Here is a 27,129-nt window from a genome sequence, read left to right as displayed (position 1 = left end):
TCACTAAAGGTGGCTAGACTGTAGGAATGACGAATATTTTACGAGCGGTTATTACGTAACCAATATCAAAAAGTCAAAAATACCATTGATCAATACTTTTCAAAAAGGAGTACCTCTTATTACTACATAAACGTGGATTATGTACTGCTAATAAAAATGAATACATATGTGTGTGTTGGCGCACTACAAGCCATACCGTTGGACCACATTTGGCATACATATATTTTAGAGAATGGAAATGTACACTTCAGCGTGATTTTTTTTGAAATGTTAGTTAATTTAAAATTAAGATAAAATTTTGGGCTTTTCCACCATAATTTTCAAAAATATTAATGCATAAAAATAAATTTTAACCCGCTTCAAAATTTTTGTTTAAAAAATGTATTTTTAATGAAACTAATTTAATAGTCCTGACATGCTTTTAATGAATGTTTGGCAATCTTTTTAATTATATATATATTTGATCTAATTTTCAACAATAGATTACATTGTTAATGTTCAAACCGTTCATTGTTCATACTCAGACCGTTTTCATTGTTTCGACAATTATCTGATTGGTTGCGTGATTTTCTCCCATTGTTGAAAGTTAAAGAAGAATTATGTTTAATATTAGTGTAGTTTACGAGATGTATAAAAAACTGAAATTACATTTTCGGAGAATCTAAAGAGTAGGTGAACCGGATATTCAAAATTATAATAGTGCCATGATGTCATGGGACTGGTCTCCATTAGAAAATTTTCTATTCACAGTAAAAGGAGCAAATGCAAATAAATCATGTCTCATAATTTCATGGTATCATTGATATGAAGTTATGTATAAACGATTCAGCTGAAATTAATGATAATTAATATCCTCCAAGAACCAGCTGATCGCAAAAGGCTAGTAGTGAATAATAAATAATTTAATTATAAATTTGCTTATTATTATTATTTTTTTATTTTTTTTGGAATGGGACGCATTGTCCTACTTTGTTGGGAAAATAGTTGTTTCGCTTAACGAGTATTTCGCAATACGAATAAGATTAGGAAATGAATCATGCTCGTTAAACGAGGTTCCCTGCAAACTAATCTAATCTTGAATTTGATGAATGAGATCGTTAACTGTAATCCGTAAGTATGATTTGTTTGGGTTTCTGTTAGCGTAGCATGCGAATGGGAGTTTCAGATGACATAAGGCGATTTCCTTTTTAGATATATCTTTGGCAGTGCTATTAAATAATTTAGTAATTGATTTTATGATTGCAATATTTAACCTTTTAGAAATTTATTTTTTGCACTGTAAAATGATTTTTGGGAGTTAGTATTTGATTTAAATGATAAAATAGTTACACAATTTTTATTCAGTTTGATAAGAAAAAAAAAAAAAAAAATGAATATTTCTTGTGATGTTTTTATTCCTACATATATTTCTTAGTTATAGAAATGTCTAATATTCAATTTGATTATTCGACGCTGTCGACTTCGATAAGTCGAAGCGACTTGGGATCAATTATTGGCCATCATATCTTAGAAAATGCGTATGATATACAAGAAGAATCAAACTCAGAAAAGTCAAATGACGATGAAGAAATTTATGTTCATCAGTCTCCTCCAGACAAGTAAGTGCAAATATTATTCCATATAAATGAATCATGTATTAACAATTGAGAAGCCAGTATCAGATATTTAGAATTGATTTTTAAATAAAAATGCATTAACTACGAAATTACTGTAAGGTACTGCAATATTACCTTGACAAAATCTTATTTATTTTTTAGCTTTTTAATAAGTTATTAGTTCTGATAAATATTATTTTAAAAGTAAATTTAAATTGATTAACTGCTTGTTTATTTTAATACATCAGTTGTAATTTTCCTTATAAATTAAGTTATATAATAAAAATAAATGGTTGCCTTTCATCATTTTTAATAGAATTAAATAAAGTTGTAATAAGCTTTTCTGATGAAAATTTTTAGCTTATTTTTAACATGAATATATAGCTTTGTAAAACAAGGGTTTCTGAATGCATCACAAGGTATTTAAACCATCATTCAGTTCTCTAGAAGGATTGGAGTAATAACTATAAGGAGGTTCAGTAACCTTATTAAGTGTCTGGGTTAATTCGAAAAATTAAGTCATCACAAAAATTAAAACATGAATGCTTTATAGCTCTATTACAAATAAATAATGCACTCATCCCTGATACAGAAATAGTTTCTCTCATTGAAGTGGAAGTAATTTAAATCCATACCATTACTGTTGCCACTAGGGAAAGTAAGACTAACTAATGAACTGGTCGTTTTTTATCCTCATATCTAAGATATCTCAGTGCGATGGGTTTGAAATAGTAGATACCATCTCATTAATATTGAACTTTGTATTTTGACATGGATAATATTCTGCTTCCCTCTTATCTCCTAACAATGTTGTATAAATTGACAAAAAAAAAAAAAAAAAAAATCAGAATACATTTTTCTTTGATTATTAATATATATATTTATTTACATTCTAAAGAATGTAATAAAATGTTTAAAAGAGGTATTTTTCACAATTTTCAAATAATATTTCTCATATTTTTAAAATTTGTATAACTTTATTTTATTTATGTTGCAAATCTAATATAGAATTAAAGTCACTAGCCCTTTTAACTAATAGAAAAATATTATATTTAAATGAATGCACCCATATGTTGTTCATTCATCTATTCTTTTTACTGTTGAGTTTTGATAGTATAAATTTAAAAGTTTCTTGAATTAATAAATAAGCATTAATAAAAATATTAAATTAAAAAAAAAACTGTTCACATGGCCTTATAATTATGGTAGAATTCTTATGAGTTATAGATCTGTTAAAGGAAAATATAACAGGGGAAAAGATGTAAATAAAAACAAGAAAAGCATTTGCATAATTTTTTATATACATTTTTTAAAATCTGAACTGCATATATTGAGCAATTTCTCTTTGTATGATCGCATCTAATAATAAAATCTGATGCATCTATGTACCGTTTGAACTGTACCTGGCTTTAAAGATATGGAAGCTTGTTTGAAAGTATTTTCTGGGCTGGAGATGTAAAGAACTTTCTAAAAATGGAAATACAATAAATTATAATTAAGCAAAATGTAATCATTTTTCAATGATAACTTTTGAAAATATTTTCTCACACATATGAAAACGATGTTAACAACATTTTCAAATTTAGAATATATTTTCAGTAACACTTATTTGTTTATTATGCATTTATTTCATAATTTTAAAATAAGTTACACATTTTTTAAATATAATTTGCAAGAATACTTTTCATTACACTAGTGAAATGTATGACATTTTCATTGTTTCATTAAAATCCCTATTTTTGGAATATATAAATTAATAATATAAATTCATTTCAATTAAAAATAATTATGTAGTAAATTTTAATTTACTATTTAAATTTGATAATTATTATTCATAATCAAATATTTGATTTAAGAGGGATTCATGAGAATTTTTACTTACGCAATATTTTTTAATTCAAACTCGTGATGGATTAGAGTGTGCAGTTTTAGAATTGCAGGTATGTATGGTGGAAAGGCATTTTTTTAAAAAAAAAATGGTCAATTTTATGGGATTTTAATGCTCTGGGTGTTTTCTAAGCCTTTTAGTGACATGATCAAATTTGTATAACATTGTTATAAATGAAAATGAGCTTGATTATTATAATAATTTTTGACAGGGAAATGTGGGAATGTTTTTGATTTAAATTTGTAATTGAAATTTCTTTTTATTTATCACCTGATATTTATTTTAACTCAGACCAACATGTTTATAAATTTTCTTTGTTTATATATATATATTAACAACATTCTAAAATGTTCTCTTGTTTCCCGATCCAAGTCCCACTTTTTTTATTTAATTAATTCAACATGTGCTCTGTAAAACTGTTGAATTCATCAGTTTCTCATGCTCTGAGTGAAAAGATATAAATCCTTAATGGTTAAATAATCATTATTGCTTATAATATACTTTTAAAAATATTTAAATTTCCCTTCCATAAGCTTGCACGTCTTAAAGAAATCCCTATCAAAATATCATTGTAAACGCACTGAAGGGAAAAATGTTGGTCTCTTTTGCTTTTCTCCTCTGGTGTCGTTATATAGACTGACACATCGCTAATTGATTTGTACATATTATGCTTCCCTTGATGGAATAAATCGAAGTTTAGAAAATTTAAATGTTATTTCGTCTGTTTGATCATGCAATTGCTAATATATATATATATAATTCTGTTACTTTTATTTTTTTAGGTGTAAGATAGTATATTTGACTTTTGGACTCTTGGGCATAGGTACTCTTTTGCCATGGAATTTTTTCATCACAGCAAATGATGTATGTTAAGTTTTTTTGTTATGATTTTTATAATCATTGTTTTGTGAAGAAAATTTATAGCTAGATAGATGCATAGCTTGTGTCCTAATTTTATAATAAGTTGTTTTTCTAATTTATTTTATAATTAATTAAAGAAACTTAAGATATTAATGAATATTGTTCAAACAAATATTTTGCTGTACTTTATTAAAGTTAATAGTCATTTAAGTGAGTGCAGTTGTATAAAGAATTTGTGTTGAATTCAGAATGAAATACAATACGGTCCCAAATATCTGGTTCGTGATTATTCGACTTCCATACTAACTGGCCTAGTTTTCTTTTATTGTAATTAAATGAGGAAGGCAAAGGCATTGGAAGTGGGTGTCTGCTATGATCCCTCTGTGTATCGTGTGCAAAATTCTTATGACAGAAAAGAGTAGCATTCTGCTACTTGTTCGTTGTTTCATCAGTGTGTGATGAACCTCATTTGATGTCTGCTGTTCCTGAAAAAAAGTTGTAGTGACTATGGAGAAGAAATTACTCACTATACAGCAACTAGACACAGCAAACCAGCAATTGCTTCTATGATTCACTGGACTGCATTCACATTTTACTTGGCTTGAGAAAAATTAAGGGCTTAATACTCAATAAGAAGTGAGAAAATACAGATTATAACTGAGTTTTGATGTAAAAACTTTGTCTCCTAATATTGCTGTGGAAAGAAATGAGTTCATAGAACTACGATCATCTGGCTTTTTTATTATTCGGCCTGCCCTTATGCCATATTAGGCCAAATACTCGGGAGTGTCCTGTGATAAAAATTATGGCATATATTAGCAAATCTGTGAAATATTAAAAAAATTTGTAAAATTCATTTAATAAGCATATATGGATATTTTAATTAATATGTGGTTATGTGATTTGTGTTTCATAATTATTTTAAGATTTCCAATTTTCTTGTATTAGAGCTTGATTTCAGAGGAATTTTACTGCAATATGTATAAATATTTCTTCCACTGAAGAGCATTTAATGCATTGAATACTTTATTATGCTTTTTGTTTTACATTTTGCTTCTATGTTTTTTCTAAATAGACTTATAATATATATGCATTTCCATTTCAGTTTTCTCTTTTGCTTTTAAAAAATATCACTTAAACATCCAGACAGCCACTTATTTGTAGTTTTAGTTATGAATAAAAATCCAGTGACTGATATTTATTTCTAAATTATCTTAAAATTTATGTGAGTAAAATATATTTAAGATTTCATTATAAATTAAGATTCATTATTCAATTATAAATTTCAATATATGATATATTTACTTTTAAAGTGTATTTATCATAATAATAATTATTTTTTTGCAATTTTTAAAGATTGCCCACTTGGAGGTTTAAAAAAACTGAAAAATTCAGAAAATGAATAACTCATATGTCATTATCAAATCGAACTAGTTAAGTTAAATGGTTCCAATTAAATTATTTTCTACTTTATAAAGGATGCATATTTTGTTTTAAAATAGATTGAGCCTTCAAAGTTAAAAATACAAATTTACATATATCATCATAGTTTATCTACATTATATATATTTTTAATTCCTTTAACTTTGCATCAGATATCAAGATAATTGAAAAAATTTTGTTAGATATTAATAATTTCCAATTTATGATTTATATAAAGGTGCTTGAAACTTGACATACAATCTATTTTTTAGTAATAAGATATTTGGTTATTAATTTTCCAGAATAAAATCAAATGCATTTACAAATAATATTTTAAAAATATTGCAGCTAGATGTTCATTGTAAATTTTAGTTAATTTGGAATTTATATCATTAAATGTTATTTTTTCTTTTTAGTATTGGATGTATAAATTCCGCAGTACCTTGAATAGGAGTTGCATTGATTATCATAACAAAACTGATCTCCAGGCCACATTTACAAGCTATTTGGCTCTTTCTAATAATGTGCCTTATGTTTTATTTCTCATCCTTTGTACACTGTACAATAACAGGTAAGAATTTTGGAATGACTCAAGAACTTGAATATCCTTTTATTGAGCTTAAGTTATAGCTTAACTAAGTCACTAACTTAAATTATTCATTTCCAAATTCAGCCAGAAATTTTGTATGTTGATCAGTTTTATATAACGAATATTCTTTTATAGGCTGCACTTTTTTTTTTATTCTTCTTAAAACATAATTATATTTCAATATATTTACACTGTTATTTTCCTATATAAACATATATTGTAAATTTTTTTTTCTTTCTTGACATACTTTAATAAGTAATGCAATCATTTTTTAAAAGTAATTGCATATTCGTTAATGATATAATTTTTCATAATTTACTTTTAAAAAACTTGAAATTTTCAGTTTGGTTGTGGTGAGGAAGTCTATTAGTATAGATTTTTAGTTGTAAATCATTTTCTCTTTTAATTAATTAGATTAAGTTATGAATTTTTATGTTGTCAGTTGCATTAAAAAAACTTATTGTGATCATGTATGCTATGAAATGTAATATTGCAACTTACAGACATAATACATACCATGGAAATGTGGATGTCAGTGTTTTCAGAATCAAGTTTTATAATTCTTGAGATTGACTAATTTTTTTTAATTTAATAATTCTGCATTATTTTTAATATCTCAAGCATTTTTGTATATAAATTCATTTATTTTATTAACTAAATTTTTTTATTCATGTTAAAAAATAACTTATTTTAATTTGTAATTAAAATTATGGAAATATACTAAAATGTTGAAATTTATTTCCACTTTTTATATGTAATTATAATTTTTTAAGGCAGAGTCATGCCTGAAGATAGTGAAAACACTTTGAATTTTTAACTTCGTTTTATTCCACCCCAGGAGGCATGATTTATGTACAAGCAGCAGCGATGAGCACACTAACACAGAACAACACAAAATGAAATGAGTAAAAGTTAAGGAAAAATTCATCCCTGTAATTATATACTGTGAGATTTTGATAGAGATTTCTCTACATGTGTCGACCCAGGCGAGGGAATCATAGGAATCTTTTGAAAAGAATTTGCTTGGCTGACAGTTTTTATCCCTCATTCGGAGCGCGTTAACTGCCGATTTAAGCATTTTTTAAAAAGCTTCTGTTGAATTAATTTAATAGAAAAAGTAGAATGGGATCAGGAAATAAGAGAATATTATAGAATGAAGTTAATATGAGCTAAATTGAACTAAAAATTAGGAAATTAATTAAGTTTAAACTAGATTTTAAAACATCATTATATATATATATATATATATATATATATATATATATATATATATATATATATATATATGTATGTGTGTGTGTGTGCAAGTATTTAATTTTCTGAAAGCAGAAGCCAGACATTGAAGAAGACTTTGCATTTTTAAGTTCGATTTACTTTCTCATTGGAGGCAGGCATGATTTATTTACAAGAAGGCGTGGACAAGGACGTCCACCACAGCATGTTACAAGAGCAGAAGTGGGGAAAAGCGAGAAATAAATTTCCTCCATCCCCTTATATAACATGAGATATTGGTAGGGAAAATATTTTTTCATAGTGCTAATATATTCTTAAGATTCTGATAGGGATTTCTGATGCATGTCAATCACAAGTAAGAGAAGCACAGGGATCTTTTAAAAAGAATGTGCTTACTGGACATTTTTCTATCCTGTCACGCAGAGTGTGTGAAAGTGCAAATGTAAGCATTTTTACAAAGTTTCTCTTGAATTAATTAAGTACAGAAAGTGGAATTTGATGAGGAAATAAGAGAATGAAATTATTATGGGCTAAATTAAGATAAAACCTCGGAAATTAATTAAATTGAAATTAGAGTTTAAAATATCATTTATAGAGTTTAAAATATCATATAACAAGTGATTTAACAAAAGGTCATTATTAATCCTCTTAATGTCTAAAACAGTTTTTTTTCCACTTTTCATCTAAAAGTGAATAATTCATATTTATTTATTTTTAAAATTCCTCAGATAAAATATTCCTAATATTTCAGAGATTTGATTAAATGAAAAAAAGATTAATTATTTCACTTTGAAAGCTAATTTTTTTAAAGATATTAGGGTAAATGTATTTACATGTTAAAGGGTTAATTGAAATTGTCAGGAATATCTTTTACAAAGAGAGTAACCATGAAGATACCTGCATATTTGAACAAAAGTATCAAATATTTCATGTACTTATATGAATAATTATATTTCTAAAGTAACAAATGCTTTTCTAAATCATTTTTCAGATTATCTAAGCGGTTTCGTGTTATTGGTCCTTTGATTACACTTTTCCTATTGTTTGGTATTGTTACAGCATGCGTTGAAATTGATACTGATAGCTGTAAGTCAGTTTTTTTTTCTATTAATTTTGAATTCTATTTTTGTTTCTGTTTATCAGGTGTTTGAAAAATTCTGCAAATAAATAATGTGGTAATAACAGTGATGTTTTGAGTTCCAAAACCTAATTAAAATGTTGGTTGACATTGGTAAATGGCATCAAGATCATGAGTAATATGATTATATTTAATCTTAAAACTGGATTACATACAATAGTTTTCTGTTTAGGTGGTATCTCCTAATCCTTATGCTTAGGGCACATATATATACGTTTTTTTGCTCTCCTTTTTCCTTGCAATGCCTCAGGATAATAATAGTTCATATTTTATGATATTAGTATATTATCTGCCTTTGGTGATGAGCTAGTTTACTATGATGATTGGTCATGTAAAATTTCAGATGAATCTTTTGTAAGTAACTTTTATCTTAATGACTTTTGCTGCAAAGTATTTTTAACTTTCAAATCTTAATAGTCATGTTACATACTATTTGAGAGCCTATATAATTATGCTCATTGCACTATATGTCTAATTTTTTTTGTCATTTCATTCTAAATTTGAAGTTTAATTTTAAATGGTAAATGAATAAACTTCAACTAATTCAATAACATGCTTGCAGAATTAAAGCACACTTATAAAAAAATATAAACAAGGAAATAGAGGAATTTAACATTATTTTATATGTATTGCAGAATATATTTTATGAGTTACATAATATATTGAATGATTATTCAATAAAAATTCCTTAATTCACTAATAAAAGCAATGATGTGAACATATTTAAAAATAAGCTAACTTTTAAGAATTTTTTTTTCATTGCTTACTTCTGAATTTAAATGTTAATTGCAATTTTCTCAGGAACCTATTTAATTTAAACAGAACTTTTAAACAGAAACAATGTGGAAGAAAAAGCCGAGTCTTCATATCTTAATCATCAACAATGAAAGAAGGAGAAAACAGGATGAAATATTTGTAGTATCACTGAACATTATTTCAATTTAATTTAAAACATTGAAAATGTTTTGTAAAATCTATTTGAAATGTCTTTAAAAATTAATAAGATCCAAGCAAATTTAGTTTGCTGCATTTAAATTGATATCATTAAAAATATAATTTTTTAAATTTTAAGATGACGTAAAATTTGTTTTTGTGCTATAAGATATTTGGAAGTTATTGCGCTTATTTTTAATTAATTAAAATTTTCAAGAAATCACTAATGTGCATATTCCCATTTCCTGTAGTATATCTGTGTCATATTTGGTAGTTCTATGTCCAACAGTGTGTCCTATAGAATGCCAATGCATGCACACATTCTCCTTTATAATCTATATATTTTCTATAATATATTTGTTGTTTTATGATTTTCAATTTGGAATAAGTAATATTGAGCTCTTTTTATGGTTTAATCATAAAGCATCTTAGATTGACTTATTTAAAAATTATTCTATTAAAAAACTATCAAAATTATTCTATTAAAAAAAACTATCTTATTAAAAAACTATTATGTTTCTTCCTGTGTTATCAAAATCAAAAATTGAAAAATTTTGAATACAGTTTGTCTCAGACTGATTTCAACCTGGAATATCTGCATTTAATGCATTCAGTTTAAAGTAATTGAGACATTTAAATAATTTGTTTATTTTTTCTTTAATAATTATTATAAATATACTTAGCAAAAAAAAAAAAAAAAAAAAAGACTATAGTGCAGAATATATAACAACTTTAATTTATTTACTTGTTCTATAAATTTACATCTATTTTTGAGAAGTAATATGAAACTTCAGTGATACATTTCCTGATTGCTGTGATTTTAATAATATATGGTGAACTATGTTTTCTGTAAAATATATTTTGAAAATGCAAAAAATTTATTTGTTCATGTTGAATTTCTAAAAAGGAATATACTTATTGTTTTTTTTAAACTGATTGATTTATTGATGATGGATGTATGCTTGGAAAATATATGATTTAAGTTTAATTTTTTTATTGTTTTCTTTTATTTGTTTGTTGAATTAATGCTTTGTTGATGTAATTAGTAGCTTTCATATTATTAATTTACTTTACCATTCTAAATTTACAGTATTTTTCTGTGATTTAAAATATTAATACTATTTATTACTTTCATACTGCATACTTCAGATTTTCATTTTCATGCCAAAAATAGCATATGTTGCCGTATTTTAAACCTCTCCTTCTTTTTGCTGTATTAACTGCAAATATTTATACTAAATGATATATGATTACATATGAAAGCTTTATTCAGATTTTATTTATTTAATATATGTGGAGCTTGTAATAAAACTTACTTTTTAAAGGTTTTTTTTTTATATAATAAAATGTTTTTCTTATTTTAGGGCAGATGGGCTTCTTTTCATTGACTATTTTAATTATCATAGTCGTTGGAAGTGAGTATTGAAATCCATTACTTATCCATTTAAGAAAATATGTTGTTTTATTTAAAGTATGTATCTAAATCTAATTTTGATATTCTTAGATTGATGTATAAAAAAATTTATTTGATTTTCTTTGATGACAATTTCATTATTATTGGAGCATTCTTGAAATGCTGTTTAGTAATTTTGTTATATCATGCAAATTTTTTAATATATTGCCATTATTCAAACTCTACCTGGCATATGATTAGAAGTACCCTGTTTATTAAAATACTAAATTAGAAAAAGACTTTTGAACTTTTTAATTATTTTCTTAATCAGTGAGTTTGTAACTAACTAGTATAACACTTCATAATTCTGACTTATTTGTGACAAATACAGTGTAGATGGGACAAAACTTTTGAATTCCGTTTTTAAAAATTTTTAATTCATAAATCAATGATTCTCATATTTTAATGATTTACAGTGTAAAATTTAATTTAGATTTAAAATTTAAAATTTTTTGCATCCTTAATTAAATTTCTAAATTTTTATACTTGTATTAATAAATAATATTGTAATCAGGATTCCATAATGATGCTAAAAAATTTTCATTTAGTTGTGAGTGCTATTCTTCAATCTGGTGTTTCTGGAATTGCAGCTCTTCTTCCAGCTGAGTATATGCACATTATGGTTTTAGGACAGGTACACAATTTTAATATTTAATTAAATATTGGCACATTTCAAATTATATTTTAATCCTTTTATGAATCTTTTTTGAGAAATTTTTATACATACTTTTTAAATTTTTTTTTGCAAATAATAAACTAAAATATAATAAATAATAATGAAATGAGAATAATGAAAGATTATTTTCTTTAAGCTTAAAATTTAGCTAATAGTTCTAATTCTTTTCCTATCATAATTGTTAGTTAATAAATATGTCATCAAATATTTAAGTCCCCCCCCCCTCAATGATGAATGTTTTCTGTTAGGCTTTTGCAGGTATACTGGCATCTGTAGCCCAAACTTTATCTCTGCTTGGTGACTGTGATTCCATTAAAAGTGCTTTAATCTACTTTTTCTCTTCTGATGCTGTGATAATTCTTACCTTGATCTCGTATGCTGGCATACAAAAATCAGTAAGTGTTTTATATATAGTTCACGAATTAAATGTTCTTATTCTAATCAAGGGTTACTATTCTAGTAAAACATTATTTATTTAAATGCAAGTTTTCACTATACATTATATGTATTTTATTTTTATTGGAAATATCTCAAAGTCATTCAAACCTTAAAATATTGAAATAGTCAGAAGTTCACAAAAATATTAGTACAAATACCTAGTAGAAACTCATCAATTAAGAAATAGTTCGAGTTTAATATTTTATGGCTCAAAAGTGGGAATCATTCAAGTTCTGTCAAATTATATGACATGAAAATACACCCATAAAATGCAAAAGCACATGTAAAACTAAAATTTTTTTATGTTATAATAAGAAAAAATTAAGGTTGAATTAAAAGATACAAGAAAATGTTGTGAAATAGGAAATAAATAAATAATAAAAAAAAATGTCTAAAAAATTTTGTCTGATGTGGGTAAAAAATTTCTAAAATGTAAAATGGACCACAGACCCTTAAAAACGTGGAAGATAGTTTGGTGCAGTTGTTCTTCGATCTATGCTTTTCTATTTCGATCATGATCTTGAGCTGTAAATTTAGCATCTGCTGTTTCAAAATTCCTCTTTTGTTTATTTCTTGGAATAATGATTAATTTTTGCACTCAAATAATTGTTGCAGAACTTTATTAACAAATATTTGCATCCACTTTGCTTCTTAATGGCAAATTATGACATAAATAATTGTGCAACTGTTTTATAATAAATAAACAAAATAAAGTGTTTGAAGAATATGCAGCAAATTGACAATTTGATCAGAAAAGCTATGATAAATTTTGAATTTTTTATAATATCAGCGCAATTCAGTTTCAGTATTTGGGGAAAAAATTTCAAAACTTGGGAAGAGCTGGGAAAAAAAAAAAAAAGTAAAAAACTGGATATCATAACAGGCTGTAATTCTCCCCCCCCCCCCTAAATTGTTAATAGATTTAATTTATTCTAAACATGTTATTATTTTTTAACTTTTAGTATTAATAAGCAGTCTGAAATACTGGTGATAACTTGACTTCATGTCATGTTCAAAACAAGTAGCACATGGAAAATTGCTGATATTATTGAATTAGAGTTATTAATGAGAGAAAGAAGATTGGTGATAATATGCTTTTATAGATTTGAGATTGGTTTCAAATATTTTGTTTTGTTGTCAATTGTATTTTATGAAGGTAGCCTAGATTCTTAGATCATAAATTAAAAAAAAAAAAAATTACTTCAGAATTTTTAAGATTGCTTGTTAATATGTAATTGTATTGATATATATAATTTTTAGGTACTTTTTTATATTAATAATTCCTTATGCATATAAAAAAAAGCAATACAATATAATTTCTAAAAGCATGTTCGATGATATTTACATTCAATATTGACCCTTATGTTATTTCAAACTGGGAAATAAATGTATTTAAGCTAATTCCAGGGTGCGTAGCGTCATGAAAAGTGCTTAATTTTGAGAAAAGGTCCTTAAAAAGTGCTTAATTTTCTGTTGAAGACCAAGAAAACATTTCGGTTTGGTTTGTTTCCTCACTAGTAGAATATGATAATTTGAAATCATGGTCGTAAAGACTTGTTTGCCAGATGTATTTAAAAAAAAAGGGAAAATTCGAAGAAGTATTCCAGGGTTCCATAGCATATCAAGATAACACTTAATGACTCCCTTCCCCTTTTCTTTTCCACTTTTTTTTTTTTTTTTTGCTCCCTTTTTCTTCAACAGTGTACATTGCCATTCATTAAAATACTGGAATAGTTATCTGGAAGGGGCAGTACGAAATGCGTACTACACTATACTTATTGTGAATCGAAAAACAGTCCAATTTCAAATTTTAATGTTTTAGATGTTGAAGAATTTATTTGTTATGCCTGGTAAGTATATGTTTAAACTTTTATGTGTTTTTAAAGGAAAATATGCGATATGATCCGATAAACGGAAAATATGAAAATAGCAGGATGAATTTGATGCGCCACAACGATATATCGAACATGGGAAAAGCTACTTTTAAAACACTAACATATTTGATTATCATTCTCATTAATATGTCGTTTTTGAGCAATCGCTTGAACGGCCTATTACAGGTATTCAATTGTACTATATTGAATTTTAATGAATTGCGGTATGTAATTGCGTTAGTCAATCGCGTAAAATCTAGTATGTTGAAATTTTGACCTGAAGCCTTAAATTTTTAATGATCGCGATATTTTTAGTGGTATTTTTTGAATGTCCTTATGCATTTAAACATTTTTATTTGTTGGACTAATCTTGCCAAATTTAATTTGATTCAGAAAAAAAGAAATTGCTGGCTCTGGTACTTAAATATTTTTAAAGAAATAATAATAATAATAATTAAAAAAACATTTTTGCAATTTTTTAAAAAAATTAAAAAAAACAACACGTTTTTGCAATTTTTTTTCAGGATTTAAGTTCTATTATTTTATTATGACTTTTTTTTTCTTTGTCTTATCCCTCTTTATATATAAAGTCCTGTCCTGAACAATGCTTAGCATCAAGTCATTGAAGTTAGGAGCATGAAGTTTGGGAAGTTATTGTTTGAGCAATACAGGAAGAATAGATTTCACAAACTTTTGATTCGAAATTTAATTTAAAAAATAGAATTTTAATGCGTTTTCATCAAAGCATATTATCGCATAACAGTTATTTTAAGACCGTTTTAAAGGTTAAAAGAAGAATAGACATTGAATAATAAAAATTTTGTTTGGTTGAATGTAATTTTTTAAAAATAATTAGTTTTGGACACAGTTTATAACAAATATTTTTATTGTAATGAAATTCAGAATGATATTTCTTCTTCGAATCGTTGAATCGTTGTCGCCATTAAAAATGTAGGGAAAAAAAAATTCTTTGCTTTTATTTAAATTAAAAAAAAATTAAAGCATGTTCATTGAATAAAATTATTTATTTGATAAGTTTTGTTAAATTTTGAAGCAATGTGATATAGTGCCTCGCACTGGCTTCAAGAAACACATTTTAAAGAAATGATTCAATTGGCATTTTTACTTTTTCGTATACAAAATTTAGAGAAAACATTGCAATCGTCAAAAAATTCGAACTTGTGGATTTTAATGAATCTCCACGTTTCATAACTCCTTGAATTCGAAAACACATTTTTGGAAAATATCTGTCTGTTACGAAGATAACACAGTGACACTTTGAGCTAGATGGATAAAATTTGGTATACGATCTTCACACCAAACTTGTAAATTTCGATCAAATTTTCATCCGCTTTGGAGAAATCTTTTTGTCTGTCCGAGTATTCAAATATAAGTTAGCATGATAATTACAAAATGAAGAGAGCTACATAGTTAAAATTTGGTACACAGGTTTAATGTTTATTGTATAAATATTTGCCAATTTTTGAACCAAATCCAACAACGGATTCACCGCATGTCGTCTGTACTTTCAGAAATATGTAAACATGAGAACTAAAAAATATAGAGATTTAAATCTATCATATTTGGTGTATAATTTTGTGACTATTAGTGTAGTTTTGAGTAAAATTTTTGTTTCAATCAATTGGGAAGAATGCGTCTAAAACCCAAATTCGCTTTTCGGATACTTTCAACCGCATGCCAGAGATTAATCCTAAAACACTTATCGACGATTACACGATAGGATCAGTAAAAATATTTAATTTACGCCTAATGTTAATATTCCGTAACTATTATATACCAATGGCTTGCAAGGCATTTCAATGGCAATATGCAAGAAAGTTTTTGGGGAGATGCTCTGGCTGATTTATTTCCGTTTGGCTTCTAACTATAGAGCTGATTTTTTTTTTGACTATATGATGAGTCATTTATGAAAACTAGGGCTTATTAAAGCATTTTGATTTCTTCATAAAATATATATAACGTTTCTTCTGTAAATTTTTTTAAGTAAAAATTTTTGATTATAGGTTAAAAAGCAAATTTTCATTAAAATTTAGGAACGTTAAATGTTTAAAAAGCACTTTTACTACTCTTGACAAATAAGAGGCGATTAGACAATTTCTTTCTAATCTAATCATTTGTGAATGCTGCTATTTTTTTTTTCTATTAAAATGATTTAAAAAACTTATTTAGAACATGGCATTGCTCTATCATCAATTTCATGGCTGTTGTGGCAATCGTGTGATGTTAGCCATAGGAATTTTTTAGTTCTTATCTTTATAAGATTTCAAATAAAATTACTTAATAAAATGAGTCATTGCAGGGAGAAATTTACTCTTTCCATCCCAGCCATGTTGGATCTTAATTGTTGTTTATATAAAAATCCAATATAAAATTTGTGGTCATGCTGATCTTCTACATTACTATCGATATTTTCAGAAATGTTTTATGTATCTGATATTTTATTTTACTTTTAAGAAATGTTGAAAAAGCTCACAGGTCTTTATTGTTAATGTTATAAAGACTTAATTTTTTGGTATTAATAGGTGTTTTTTCATTTTTATGATTATTTCTATGTTTTTGTCAAATCCAAAATGCCATAATTTTACAATAGAAGATGTTGTGCAAATACAAAAATAAATATTAAAATTTAAAAAATAAGCATTTGGAAATAATTTTTAAGAATTTTTTTCAATAAAAACTATGTATTATAATAAAACAGAAAAAAAAATACTATGCATAGAAAATATGCAGTTTAAATATGCATAATTATATAGAGGTACTTAATTTTTGGGGTCAAGGTGCTTAAAAAGTGTTTAAAAGTACTTAATTTTTGCAGCGGTTTCTCATTATGCACCTTGAATTCATGTCTGAAAGATTTTTGTTGAAACTATTCATCAAAACTGTTATATAAAATCATATTATGTAATGCATTATAATTAATTTAGCATGTGGATTTTGTTAATTAATTTAGGTTTTATATGTTTGTAATTTTATACTTTGAATCAAAGATATTCATATAATCTGTCATATTTAATTTTTTAAAAATTTCTTTTACAGAAATTTTTTAAATACCATACTTACAGTTTGAAAGGTAAAGTATCTATAGTTTATATAAAAAAATTAATAACTTTTTTTCAATTCTTTTATATTTTACTGAAAATATCATTTTTTATAGAAGCTACAGCTCTCAAAGATGTGTCAGGCATTACTACTAGAGAAACAATTTCTATTTTGCATCTCCTAAAGCAGGTTTGATATTTTAATGTCTATTAAGTAGTTATATGTACTGGCAGAAAATAGAATCATATCACTAAAAAACATTGCTTGTGGGATCTACAAATATACTAGCTTTTCTTTTAGCCCATTTAAAGCATTAATTAAGCATATGCAATCATGATCATGGTGAACCTAAAATGGATGTCATACTTTTCATGCCTTTAGTTAGCCATATGAAGCAATAAGGCTATGTATGAAGAATTGATTAAAGATATGCTAAAAATTTCTAAGGAAACAAAGTGTGATGTGAAGTTGAATGCGATAGAATTTTCATCTCACCAAATCACAAAAAGGATGAATTGTTATTTTTTGACATTGTATGGATTGTTACTAGGGAGAGTTTTTGAAAATAATGCAAGAATGTCATTTGTGTTGACAGATGATAAATGGTAAGGAAGATCTACAAATTTAAATAATAACATTCAGTCATATTGCATTTCAGGACAAAATTCTAGCTATCTCAGGTTTTCAAATCACATTGCTGGCAGATAGGAATAATCTTTTGAACTTTTATTTCCTCTTTCAGTTGTAGTCCTCTCTAGACTACGGCTGATATGTTAATGACTTATTTGTAGGTATAGTCAAAGCTGCATTTATTGATAATTTGAATGAATGAAATGGATATTGAAATGGAATGTGGTTCTGCTCATATATAAGTTTCCTTGCTATCTTGATGCTAGTAATGGTGTCTTGATAAGAATTACACCCCATGAAAGTATTTTGATTATTACATTTCAATGTTGGTGTAACAGACCTTTATTGGTTTGAGGAGAAGTTTCAAATGATAGTAGGATCTTCTTTGTTTTTATCCTGGTAACCTTGAATGGTGAATGATGCATTAGAATGCTGTTATTACCTATTATGTTGCAATCTGTAAACAATTTAATGGAAGCTTGTGTCCAGCATGAGCATGCTTCGTTCTTTATCACTAGCATAGTTTCACTTTACTGCATTGCAATGCCTTTTGATGGTAATATTGAAAAAGTGCACAGCTGAAGTAGACTCATAGAATGAAATCCAACATTTATACTATAGTCAGAATCCAGGTAGGAGTTTCATAATTTCATACCTGCATTCAATATTATGGCTTTCAAGAAACAGCACTAACACATTTGTCAAATTTTACATTTATTCTTTTAATATTAAAATCTTTTTTATTCTTCATTGCAAAAAAATAGTCCAGTTTTAGCTTTTTGTTGAATTTATTTTATATATTGACTCTTTCCTTTGCCCTCCCACCTTTTTTTTTTATATAGATATGGCCATATGCAGTGACAATTCTTCTTGATTTTTGGGTGACCATTGGCATATTTCCAGGTTTGGCAGTTTTGATTGTACCAGAGTCTCAAGGGAACATATGGAATGGTAAAATTAATTTTAGTTAAATTATATGTGATCTCCAGTTGCCAAGAAATAGTATTATTATTGAAAATGAATCCCAAGAAAAGTGTCTTAGAGCATAAAATGAATTTATTAAAGATTTATTTTTGAAAGATTTACTTTTCATATTGATTATTTATCTTATTTTATTAAAAGTTTTTCTGAAAAGATCATTGTTTGATTTTCATATATTTCAAGCCAAATAAGTAATCATGGATAATGGATAAATTGAAAATGGATTTAATTCTTTTTATTTTATTATTTCTTTTTTTTTTTCAATAGAAATAGTGAAATACTAAAATAATTCTTTATTCTCTTTTGTGAAAATTTGTTGAAACAAATATTCAGTTTCCTAACTAAATGATTTAGTGGTAAAATTCATTATGTAAATTAGTAGATGTTATTAAACATTCTGATTCAGAACTACATAATTTGAGCTCCAAGATTTATTTAATTACATTTTCTATATTGCATTTTGTTGGTCATTGTTGCATAAACATTCTATTTTATTGCAAGTAAATATTAATTATGGATTGTCTTTTGTGGAATATTATTTTAATCATCTGCTACACCTAGTCATTAAACTTCCTAAAATTTTAATACTGATTGAAGAGATTTTATATTTTATATTTCTTCAAAATTGAAATTTAGTCAAAATAGAATAATTTGTTAATTCAAAAAATATTATTTTTTAATATAATGCTTATAATCCATTAATTTGATTTAAATTTATATTAGTTATATTAATGCAATAATAGACATTGTTAAGTTTTCAAAATTTCTTTCTTGAATATCCTGATTAATTATCATAACATGTTTTAGTTATTTAAGAAGTAACTAAATGTTCTAAATTTAACTTAGACATGTAAAGTATTTTAACAATGTTTGCACCAGGCATGACATAATTTATAGATAGTATGGCAGATAGTACTTTATGATTTTTAAAGATGTCCAACTTGTCTTTATTAATGAAATTAACTTTTAAAAACAAGCTATAGAAAACTTTAAATACTGTAATTTTTTCACAAAAACAAACCACTAATTTGATTATGTGGTCTATGTGGAAATTTTTTTCCATACTGTATTATATATCAGCAGTACAGTTTGAATATACTTTATTTTAGTTGTTAAAAATAATCCTCATTTGAGAAGGCTATCAAGGTCACTGACTGTGTTCCCATAATTATCTTTTCACTTTTTGTATTTTAAATCCCTTCCCCCCTTACAAAATTGATATAGATTATTAGACATTGACACAATTGGACTTTAGAATTTTACTGTAAATTATTTGATTTTGTTTCTATATATATATATATAAAAAAAAAAAAAAATGAAAATTTAATCGATTTTGTGTTCTGTTTCTTTAGTTAGGAATTTATAAATGAAAAATTATGTTAATATATTCCTTTGTAATTTAAAAATGTTCTTCGTTTTTATCCTATCTATCATTTTATTATGCATTAACATAACCTACTTTTACTATCTCCAATGAAACATTATTTGTTTACAAGCTGCAATGGTAAATTTCTAAGCCAATTATTTCTTTAGAAACTATTGGAATTTTCTTGTATATATTATTTAAATTTAATGATACAATAAAATTTAGTCATGACTTTATTTAATTATTACATTATTATCTACATTATTTTTATAATTCCATTGTGGTATAACAAACTTTGTACACCATAGTAAATCAATGTTAAAAGCAAAGTTTTTGTAATGAAGCATAATAAATCAAACTTATTTTTATGATTTTACATTTCAGGGAAGCTGTTTATTCCTGTGACTTGTTTCTTGCTGTTTAATATTAGTGACTTTTGTGGACGTATTGTAGGCGGATGGTTACCTATAGTAAGTAATTTTTTGTTATGTGTTATATGTTAGCACTAAGGAGATAGAGAAGGGAAAATAGAATAAATTTTTGTGGAATATTGATAAATCAGGTACAATAATTGTAATAAGAATTCTTCTCAGAAGTAGTATTTTTGGATAGAGCTGTTGTTGCTAAATGTTACAGCGTTTTTTTTTTTTTTTTTTTTTTTTTTTTTTTCCCATGTTGCAATTTATTTAACTTTAGGATTGCATTCTAAATATTTCATGCATTTTAGGTTTCAATAATTTCAATTTAGGACTACAAGCCTATATAGCTGTTTTCATCAATATATAATATTCAATGGTGAATTTAAATCCGTAAAATAATAAATAATTCTTTAACTGTGATTATTTTGTTTAATGATATTTGAAAGATTAGTTTTTAAAAATTTTCTTGATGGTTTTAAAACTAGTTAGCTTAGAAGACAATTCATTTTTTATTTTTTTATGAATTGTATTGATGAATTTTACTATTCCTTTATTTAGAAAATTATTGAAAGTTATTTGAATTTTAGACATACTCATATTTGTGCTGAAGTTAACAGATAAGAACTTAAATAATATTTAACTTTCTGACATTACTATTTCTAAAAGAGGAGTGGCAGTACACATTCGAAAACCTAATTATTTGAATAATGGCCAATGGTTTTAACTTTCACATGTATTTTTTGTTTTTGATTTACTAGAATGACATTTTTTGGGGAAAAATAATCAAAGGATAGAATAACTAAACTTTTAAATGATTTTTTTAAAAGGAATTGTGTAAGCAATTCCTTTTAGTTTACCAGACACTACAGAATTAATCCTGTGGGAAAAGTGAAAAATTGGAGGGGCAAGATAGGGTAGTTATAGTTAATCTGTAAATATTGATCTCATAAACTTTTTCTATTTTCAGTCTCTGAGAATATTCACATAAAGTTTTTTCTTCTATTCATTCTATTTTTCATTCTTTTTGAAATATTAAATAAGGAAGCTGTAGAAATTAGATGCACCATATTCATTAATTTACAGTTGCTCATGACTGTATTTTTTTCTTTTGGAAAATTCCATTATGGAATGCATATTGTTTATATTGCCGCATTGAAAAAAGAGCCAGTAGAATCTCCATGGCCGAATGGTCATAGCACTGGTCTCATAATCAAGAGACCGTAAGTTTGAATCACACTAGACAATGCGATTCATAGTATGTGTAAATATTTAATTCCTTGATTTTATGTTTTCCTTTATTTCATGTTCTAGAAGATTCTGGACATTTCTTTAGTTTACCAGACAAGTGTTCTGGACTTTTCTTGCTGTCTCCAGAAAAGTATTCTGGAACTTTCCCTGCTAGTATAAAAGCAGAGGATCTGTTAGTCACTGTATTCTCAGTTCTGAGTTCAGTTAATAAATTGGTTTAGCTTTACTTCTTGTGTGTGTCATTGAGTTCTATACTAAAGTATCTACGTGACAATATGATAAGTGGAGTTTATGGTAGCAAGGTCTTGGCTTTAGAACCGGGGGGGGGTCAAATTTCGAAACCCGCCTTCACAGAAGAACCGCCGTGTAAACGGGTCGGTGCACGTTAAATCCGTGGGGGTCAAATGTCCTCTCGCTGGCGTGGTACGGAAGTTTGGATGGTTGGTTGGTTGCTCGTTTTTTTTTTTGGCGCAAGAGCCATGATTGGCTATGCTGCGCCAAGCAGATGGTAAGAAACATAAAGACAATTTATATAAACACACATGTTAAGATATAAAAACAAAAGGTGTAAAAAAATGGAAAAAAAAAATAAAAGTGCAAGAATGTATAATGTTAATGAATTTATAAATGAAATACTGAGAAGCAAAAACAAACGCTATAATGAATCGATGTGAACCGTCGAGCCTGAACAGAAGTTAAACAAAATGCTAAATTGAACTATAAAAAACGAATGGTTTTTAAAAATTTAAAAACGTTTGGGTGGAATTTCTTACCCACCAGGTCCTGAAAGTTAATGACGATGATTTAAAAAAGTGCAAACGACAGGAATTAAAAGATGCGCACTCGATTAAAATATGTTTAATGATAAAATCTACACGACATGTGGAGCACTTTGGTGTTGTCTGGCCAAAAAGAAGATGTTTGTGTGTAAAACGAGTATGTCCTATACGGAGGCGAGTCAATTTGACATCAACCTCTCGTATAAGGTGAACAGGCCACAAACCAATTGTTAATAATTGGATGTAATTTGTTATGGATCTGCAGATCCCATGACCAGTTACTGCCAGTTAGTAAAGAGCGAACAAGTGAAGGACCATTTGGCATCAGAATAGGCAAGTGAATGTATTAGAAAGATTGATGCAGATTTAGCAGCAAAATCTGCCCTTTCATTGTCATAAATACCTACATGTCCTGGAACCCAACAAAAAAATGACTTTAAAAGCTCTATTTTGTAAGATTCTCAATGTGAATAAAATCTGGACAGCAACTGGGTGCATCTGAATCTGATAATTAGAAAGTGTTTGTAAAGCACTCATGTTGTCAGTATAAATGATGAAATTAAGCTGAGTAGAAGAGGTGATTTCTTGTAGAGCACAGAAAATTGCTACTAACTCGGCCATAAACACAGAGCTACTGTTGTGCAAACGATAGCTCAGTGTATCAGATGGAATTATAATGGCACAACCAACGTGTCCATCTGATTTCGAGCCATCTGTAAAAACTGGTGTAAAAGAAGAGTACTGACAGCAGTGCTGATGAAAAAGTTGGTGGAGAATAACAGGATTAGTTGAAAATCGATCGAATCCCAAAAAAAGGGTTCAGAAAAGAAAATTGTGGGGTATCCCAAAGGGGAAAGGAATCAAAATCAAATGACTTAATGGCAACATTATAAAGGTCCGAGCCATGTAGGAAACTTTTGACTCTCTCTCCCCAAAAGGAAGAATATGGGAAGGTCGCGACTCGTAAATCCTTCGAAGAGAAACAGTAAGAACTGTGGGACAAATAGGATGATTTGGGATAGATTTTGCGCGAAAATAAAGTAATGTAGACAATTTCTTACGCCACAAATGAAGTGGCAACGGAAGTTTGGAGATGGGGATGCCAGCTCAAGTGTTATCCTCGCTATCTGACAGCGATTCATAATTATGAGGCATGCTCCAAAATAGCCCTATTATTGATGCTTTAAAACAGGATTTTAATATTACTAAACTGAGCTTGTAGTATGATGTATGTGTTTAAATGAAAAATTAAGAATATCCTAACTGCAAGTTCCTAGTATAAGGTTAAATCCAATTAAGATATCTGACAAATAAATTCATCAACGATATTTCCATAATTAGGATATTTCTATTTAATTTAATAATTTTACATTAAAATAAATCTGTCAGTGGAAGTACTTTATAGGAAAACTTTGTGTTCTTAAATAACACTTTACCAACTGTTATTTAACTGAATTTGCCATTTAATGCATATTTGTTCATGATTTAAAAAAAATATTTTTTTCTTCATAGTCGAGTTCGAAACGAATGCATTTGCTGACTTGCTGTGCTTTGCGTCTTGTCTTTTTACCTTTGATAATGCTATGTAACCTACAACCACGGTATCACTTACCTGTCATGCTGTCCAGTGATTTATATTACATAATATTGATGACAATGCTTGGCTTTACCAATGGATATTGTGTTGCAGTAGCAATGGTAGTTGGAATAAAGTAAGTTTATCTCATTATTAAAATTCTATTATATATTTGTTTCTTATGCTATTAAAAATCAATGAAAATAAATCGCTGGATAGAATTTTAATATGTTAATATATTTCTATTCCTTTTTATCCCATTTTCAGATAATGATATTATTATTTTTCCAACTTCTTTTTTGGAATTTCGAATTTTATTTTTTTTGTGAAACATAATAAGTATTTTCCCAGTATAACACGCACGCACCGCACACACACACACACACACACACACACACACACACACACACACACACACACACACACACTAGAATGTATAAAATAGAATGCATTTTTATAATTACCATAATGCAATTAATATCGGTTTTTTGAAATTTACCAATATACATGTTATAAAAAAAAATCCAAAATTAAAGATCTTTTTCTAAAAAAAAGTCTTATTTCTACTATTATGATCATGAAGGACCTTATATTAAAGAAATACTATTGTCACAGAAATTACATTATGAAAAAGATACCTGCTAACTTCCTAGAATTTATCATATAAAAATGAAATTCATTGGAGACATAAATATAATTTTGTTGTTTTCAAACAGATGCTGTTTAGACTGTTGGAATGTAAGTGAATCTAAAAACACATGCATTTGAAAGACAGCAACATTTGATAATTAGCACATGACATCTATTTAACCGTATCTTGCTCCATTCAACAAAGTTGGGAAATAATATAATTTAGTTATAAGAGGTAATTTGCAAGTGGAATAAAAGATTCCAATGTGTTTTCAAGCATTAAAACTTGCTTTGGATTTTGAGTAAAAACAAATAGCATTTGTGGAAAGTATTGCTTTTTTAAAATTTTCTACAAATAAGATTGCAGCAGTAACATACTTTTTGGTGTGGACATTTGAAATAAACATATCCAATGATATGCAGCACGTAGAAAATGTTTCTGATGTTTAAAAATAAATATTTTGATATAAATGGCAAGGTATACAAAATATTAAGGTATACGAAATTACAATATATATTAGTTTCTATTATTAGTATATATTAGTTTATATATTATTATATATAAGTTTCATTACTTATTGAATTTACCTAATAAAGAAAACTGAAATTATTTACTCACTCGTACATTTGATAATATGTATATGCAATGGGTATAGTTTAAAATAAATTCATAACAATTGATCTCAAATAAACTTACACATAAATTACTAATTACAAAAAAAAAAAAAAAAAAAAAACCAAATTGTTGTTGAACATGATAAAATTGCCCACAAGTATACAAAATATTAAGAAACAGTTAAAAAAATTTTAGAAACACTTGTTGAATTAAAACAATCCAGCATTTCAGATTACCATTCGTTTCCTGAGACTTCTTTTTGGAGAATGTGTATCTTCAAAATAACCAGACTTCTTTTATCACATAATTTATTTGTTGTTTGAAAAATTGGAGATTATGGTACATGATGAAAAATGTCTTAAACAAATCTTTAATATTTAGGTAGCAGAAATTACCACTTTAATAAGAAAATTTGCCATTAATCCTTATGCTTTATACTATATATCAACTGGATTTAGCAGAATATGTATTTATGGCCTTTCTGATAAAAAGGAGTTTAAAATAGCCCACAAATTAAATAACAGAATGAACTGATATATTATTTCAAACACACAAATGATATTTGGTCATTTTTTGAAAATTAAATATTATTAGCTTTTTCAAATTCAATTCAGATGTTGTGTTTTAACATGTTTATTGGCGAAAGATATGAAGTTTGTTTCACCATGAACAGGTTAAATTAGTTTGTACGTAGTAACAAAATTTTTTATTAGTAAAAACTTCATAATAATTTTGTGTTACAGACTTCTTTTATTCTTATTGTACTTTTTTTATTTCTCTCAAGGTCAGTGAATCCATTACTTCAAGAGCTGACAGGAGTTATTCTTTCTACTTTTCTGGGTGCTGGTTTAATGATAGGAGCTCTTACATCCTATATTTGTATACAGATGATTTAAAAATAAGTTTCGATAAAATGCTTAATCAGTAGGAATATGTACTGTTCCTTTTCTGCCACTGTTAATTCCAGCCAGTTTTTTATTGCAATTTTTTATGCACAACACAAGGCCACAAAAATGAGGCAGTTATGGAGTATTTGCAGCAAGATTTTGAATACTGATACACAATCACTGTTTTGTAATATAAGGTTATCAATTTTTGTATTATATTTTACAACTCTTTATCTTATATATTATACACTGCATAACAGCCACCGGATTTTTTGTAATCTTTAAAGAATATTGTGATAATGCTTTTCTATATAATGCATTTAGCATTATAACTTGTGAAAAAAAATTATTAGATGCTATGAGAATTATCCTTGTGTTGATCGTTATGGTGAATGCTATATGAATTTTTCCAAAGATTTATTTATCAGCATTTATTATGTATTCAAATAACTTTTCATGTATTTCTTTAGCAAGTTTTGCCTGTTGTACAAATATTTGTGTTCTGGTCTTACAGTTTCTCATTGTATTTTAATCTGTTTAATGATAAATCAGATTTTGGATTTTATGTATCTTTTAGCAGTACAAATATTTATTTCAATAAAAGATGCTTTAAATAAAATTTTTTTAAATCAAATGATGGAACACTTAATATCCTATATGAATACAATGGTAGATCTCGCATTAAGATTTATCTTATGCAAAATAGTAACAATTCCAGGTATCTTTTGATATATTTGAAAGTGGTCTGGAAGTAAGCAGGAAATGATGAATTCAAATGGTGTTACTTCTTGTGTGATTCAACATATATTTAGTAGAAGTAAAACAAGTTTCATTAGT

At 26.8% G+C, this 27,129-nt stretch overlaps 1 protein-coding gene across 1 annotated transcript; it reads left to right on the top strand.

Annotated features, from left to right (window-relative positions):
• The first annotated feature begins 1,117 nt into the window (after positions 1-1,117).
• Positions 1,118-26,919, top strand: LOC129975947 (equilibrative nucleoside transporter 1-like). The gene is made up of 13 exons (XM_056089247.1): positions 1,118-1,598; positions 4,266-4,347; positions 6,183-6,337; positions 8,580-8,674; positions 11,024-11,074; positions 11,661-11,746; positions 12,037-12,183; positions 17,158-17,191; positions 17,276-17,349; positions 18,633-18,741; positions 20,522-20,607; positions 24,096-24,295; positions 26,190-26,919. Exons 1-13 carry the CDS (start codon positions 1,423-1,425, stop codon positions 26,299-26,301), a joined length of 1,407 nt encoding a protein of 468 aa, XP_055945222.1. The 5' UTR covers positions 1,118-1,422; the 3' UTR covers positions 26,302-26,919.
• The last annotated feature ends 210 nt before the right edge of the window (positions 26,920-27,129 follow it).

The sequence above is a fragment of the Argiope bruennichi genome, chromosome 7 (assembly GCF_947563725.1).
Source record: "Argiope bruennichi chromosome 7, qqArgBrue1.1, whole genome shotgun sequence".
In the NCBI taxonomy this organism is placed as follows: domain Eukaryota; kingdom Metazoa; phylum Arthropoda; class Arachnida; order Araneae; family Araneidae; genus Argiope; species Argiope bruennichi.
This window is presented reverse-complemented; position numbering and strand designations above follow the sequence as displayed.

Coding starts and splice junctions, on each gene's coding strand:
- LOC129975947 (XM_056089247.1), top strand. CDS start 1,423: ATGTCTAATATTCAATTTGATTATTCGACGCTGTCGACTTCGATAAGT. Junction 4,348..6,182: donor TTTTCATCACAGCAAATGAT/GTATGTTAAGTT, acceptor TTTTCTTTTTAG/TATTGGATGTATAAATTCCG. Junction 6,338..8,579: donor TGTACACTGTACAATAACAG/GTAAGAATTTTG, acceptor ATCATTTTTCAG/ATTATCTAAGCGGTTTCGTG.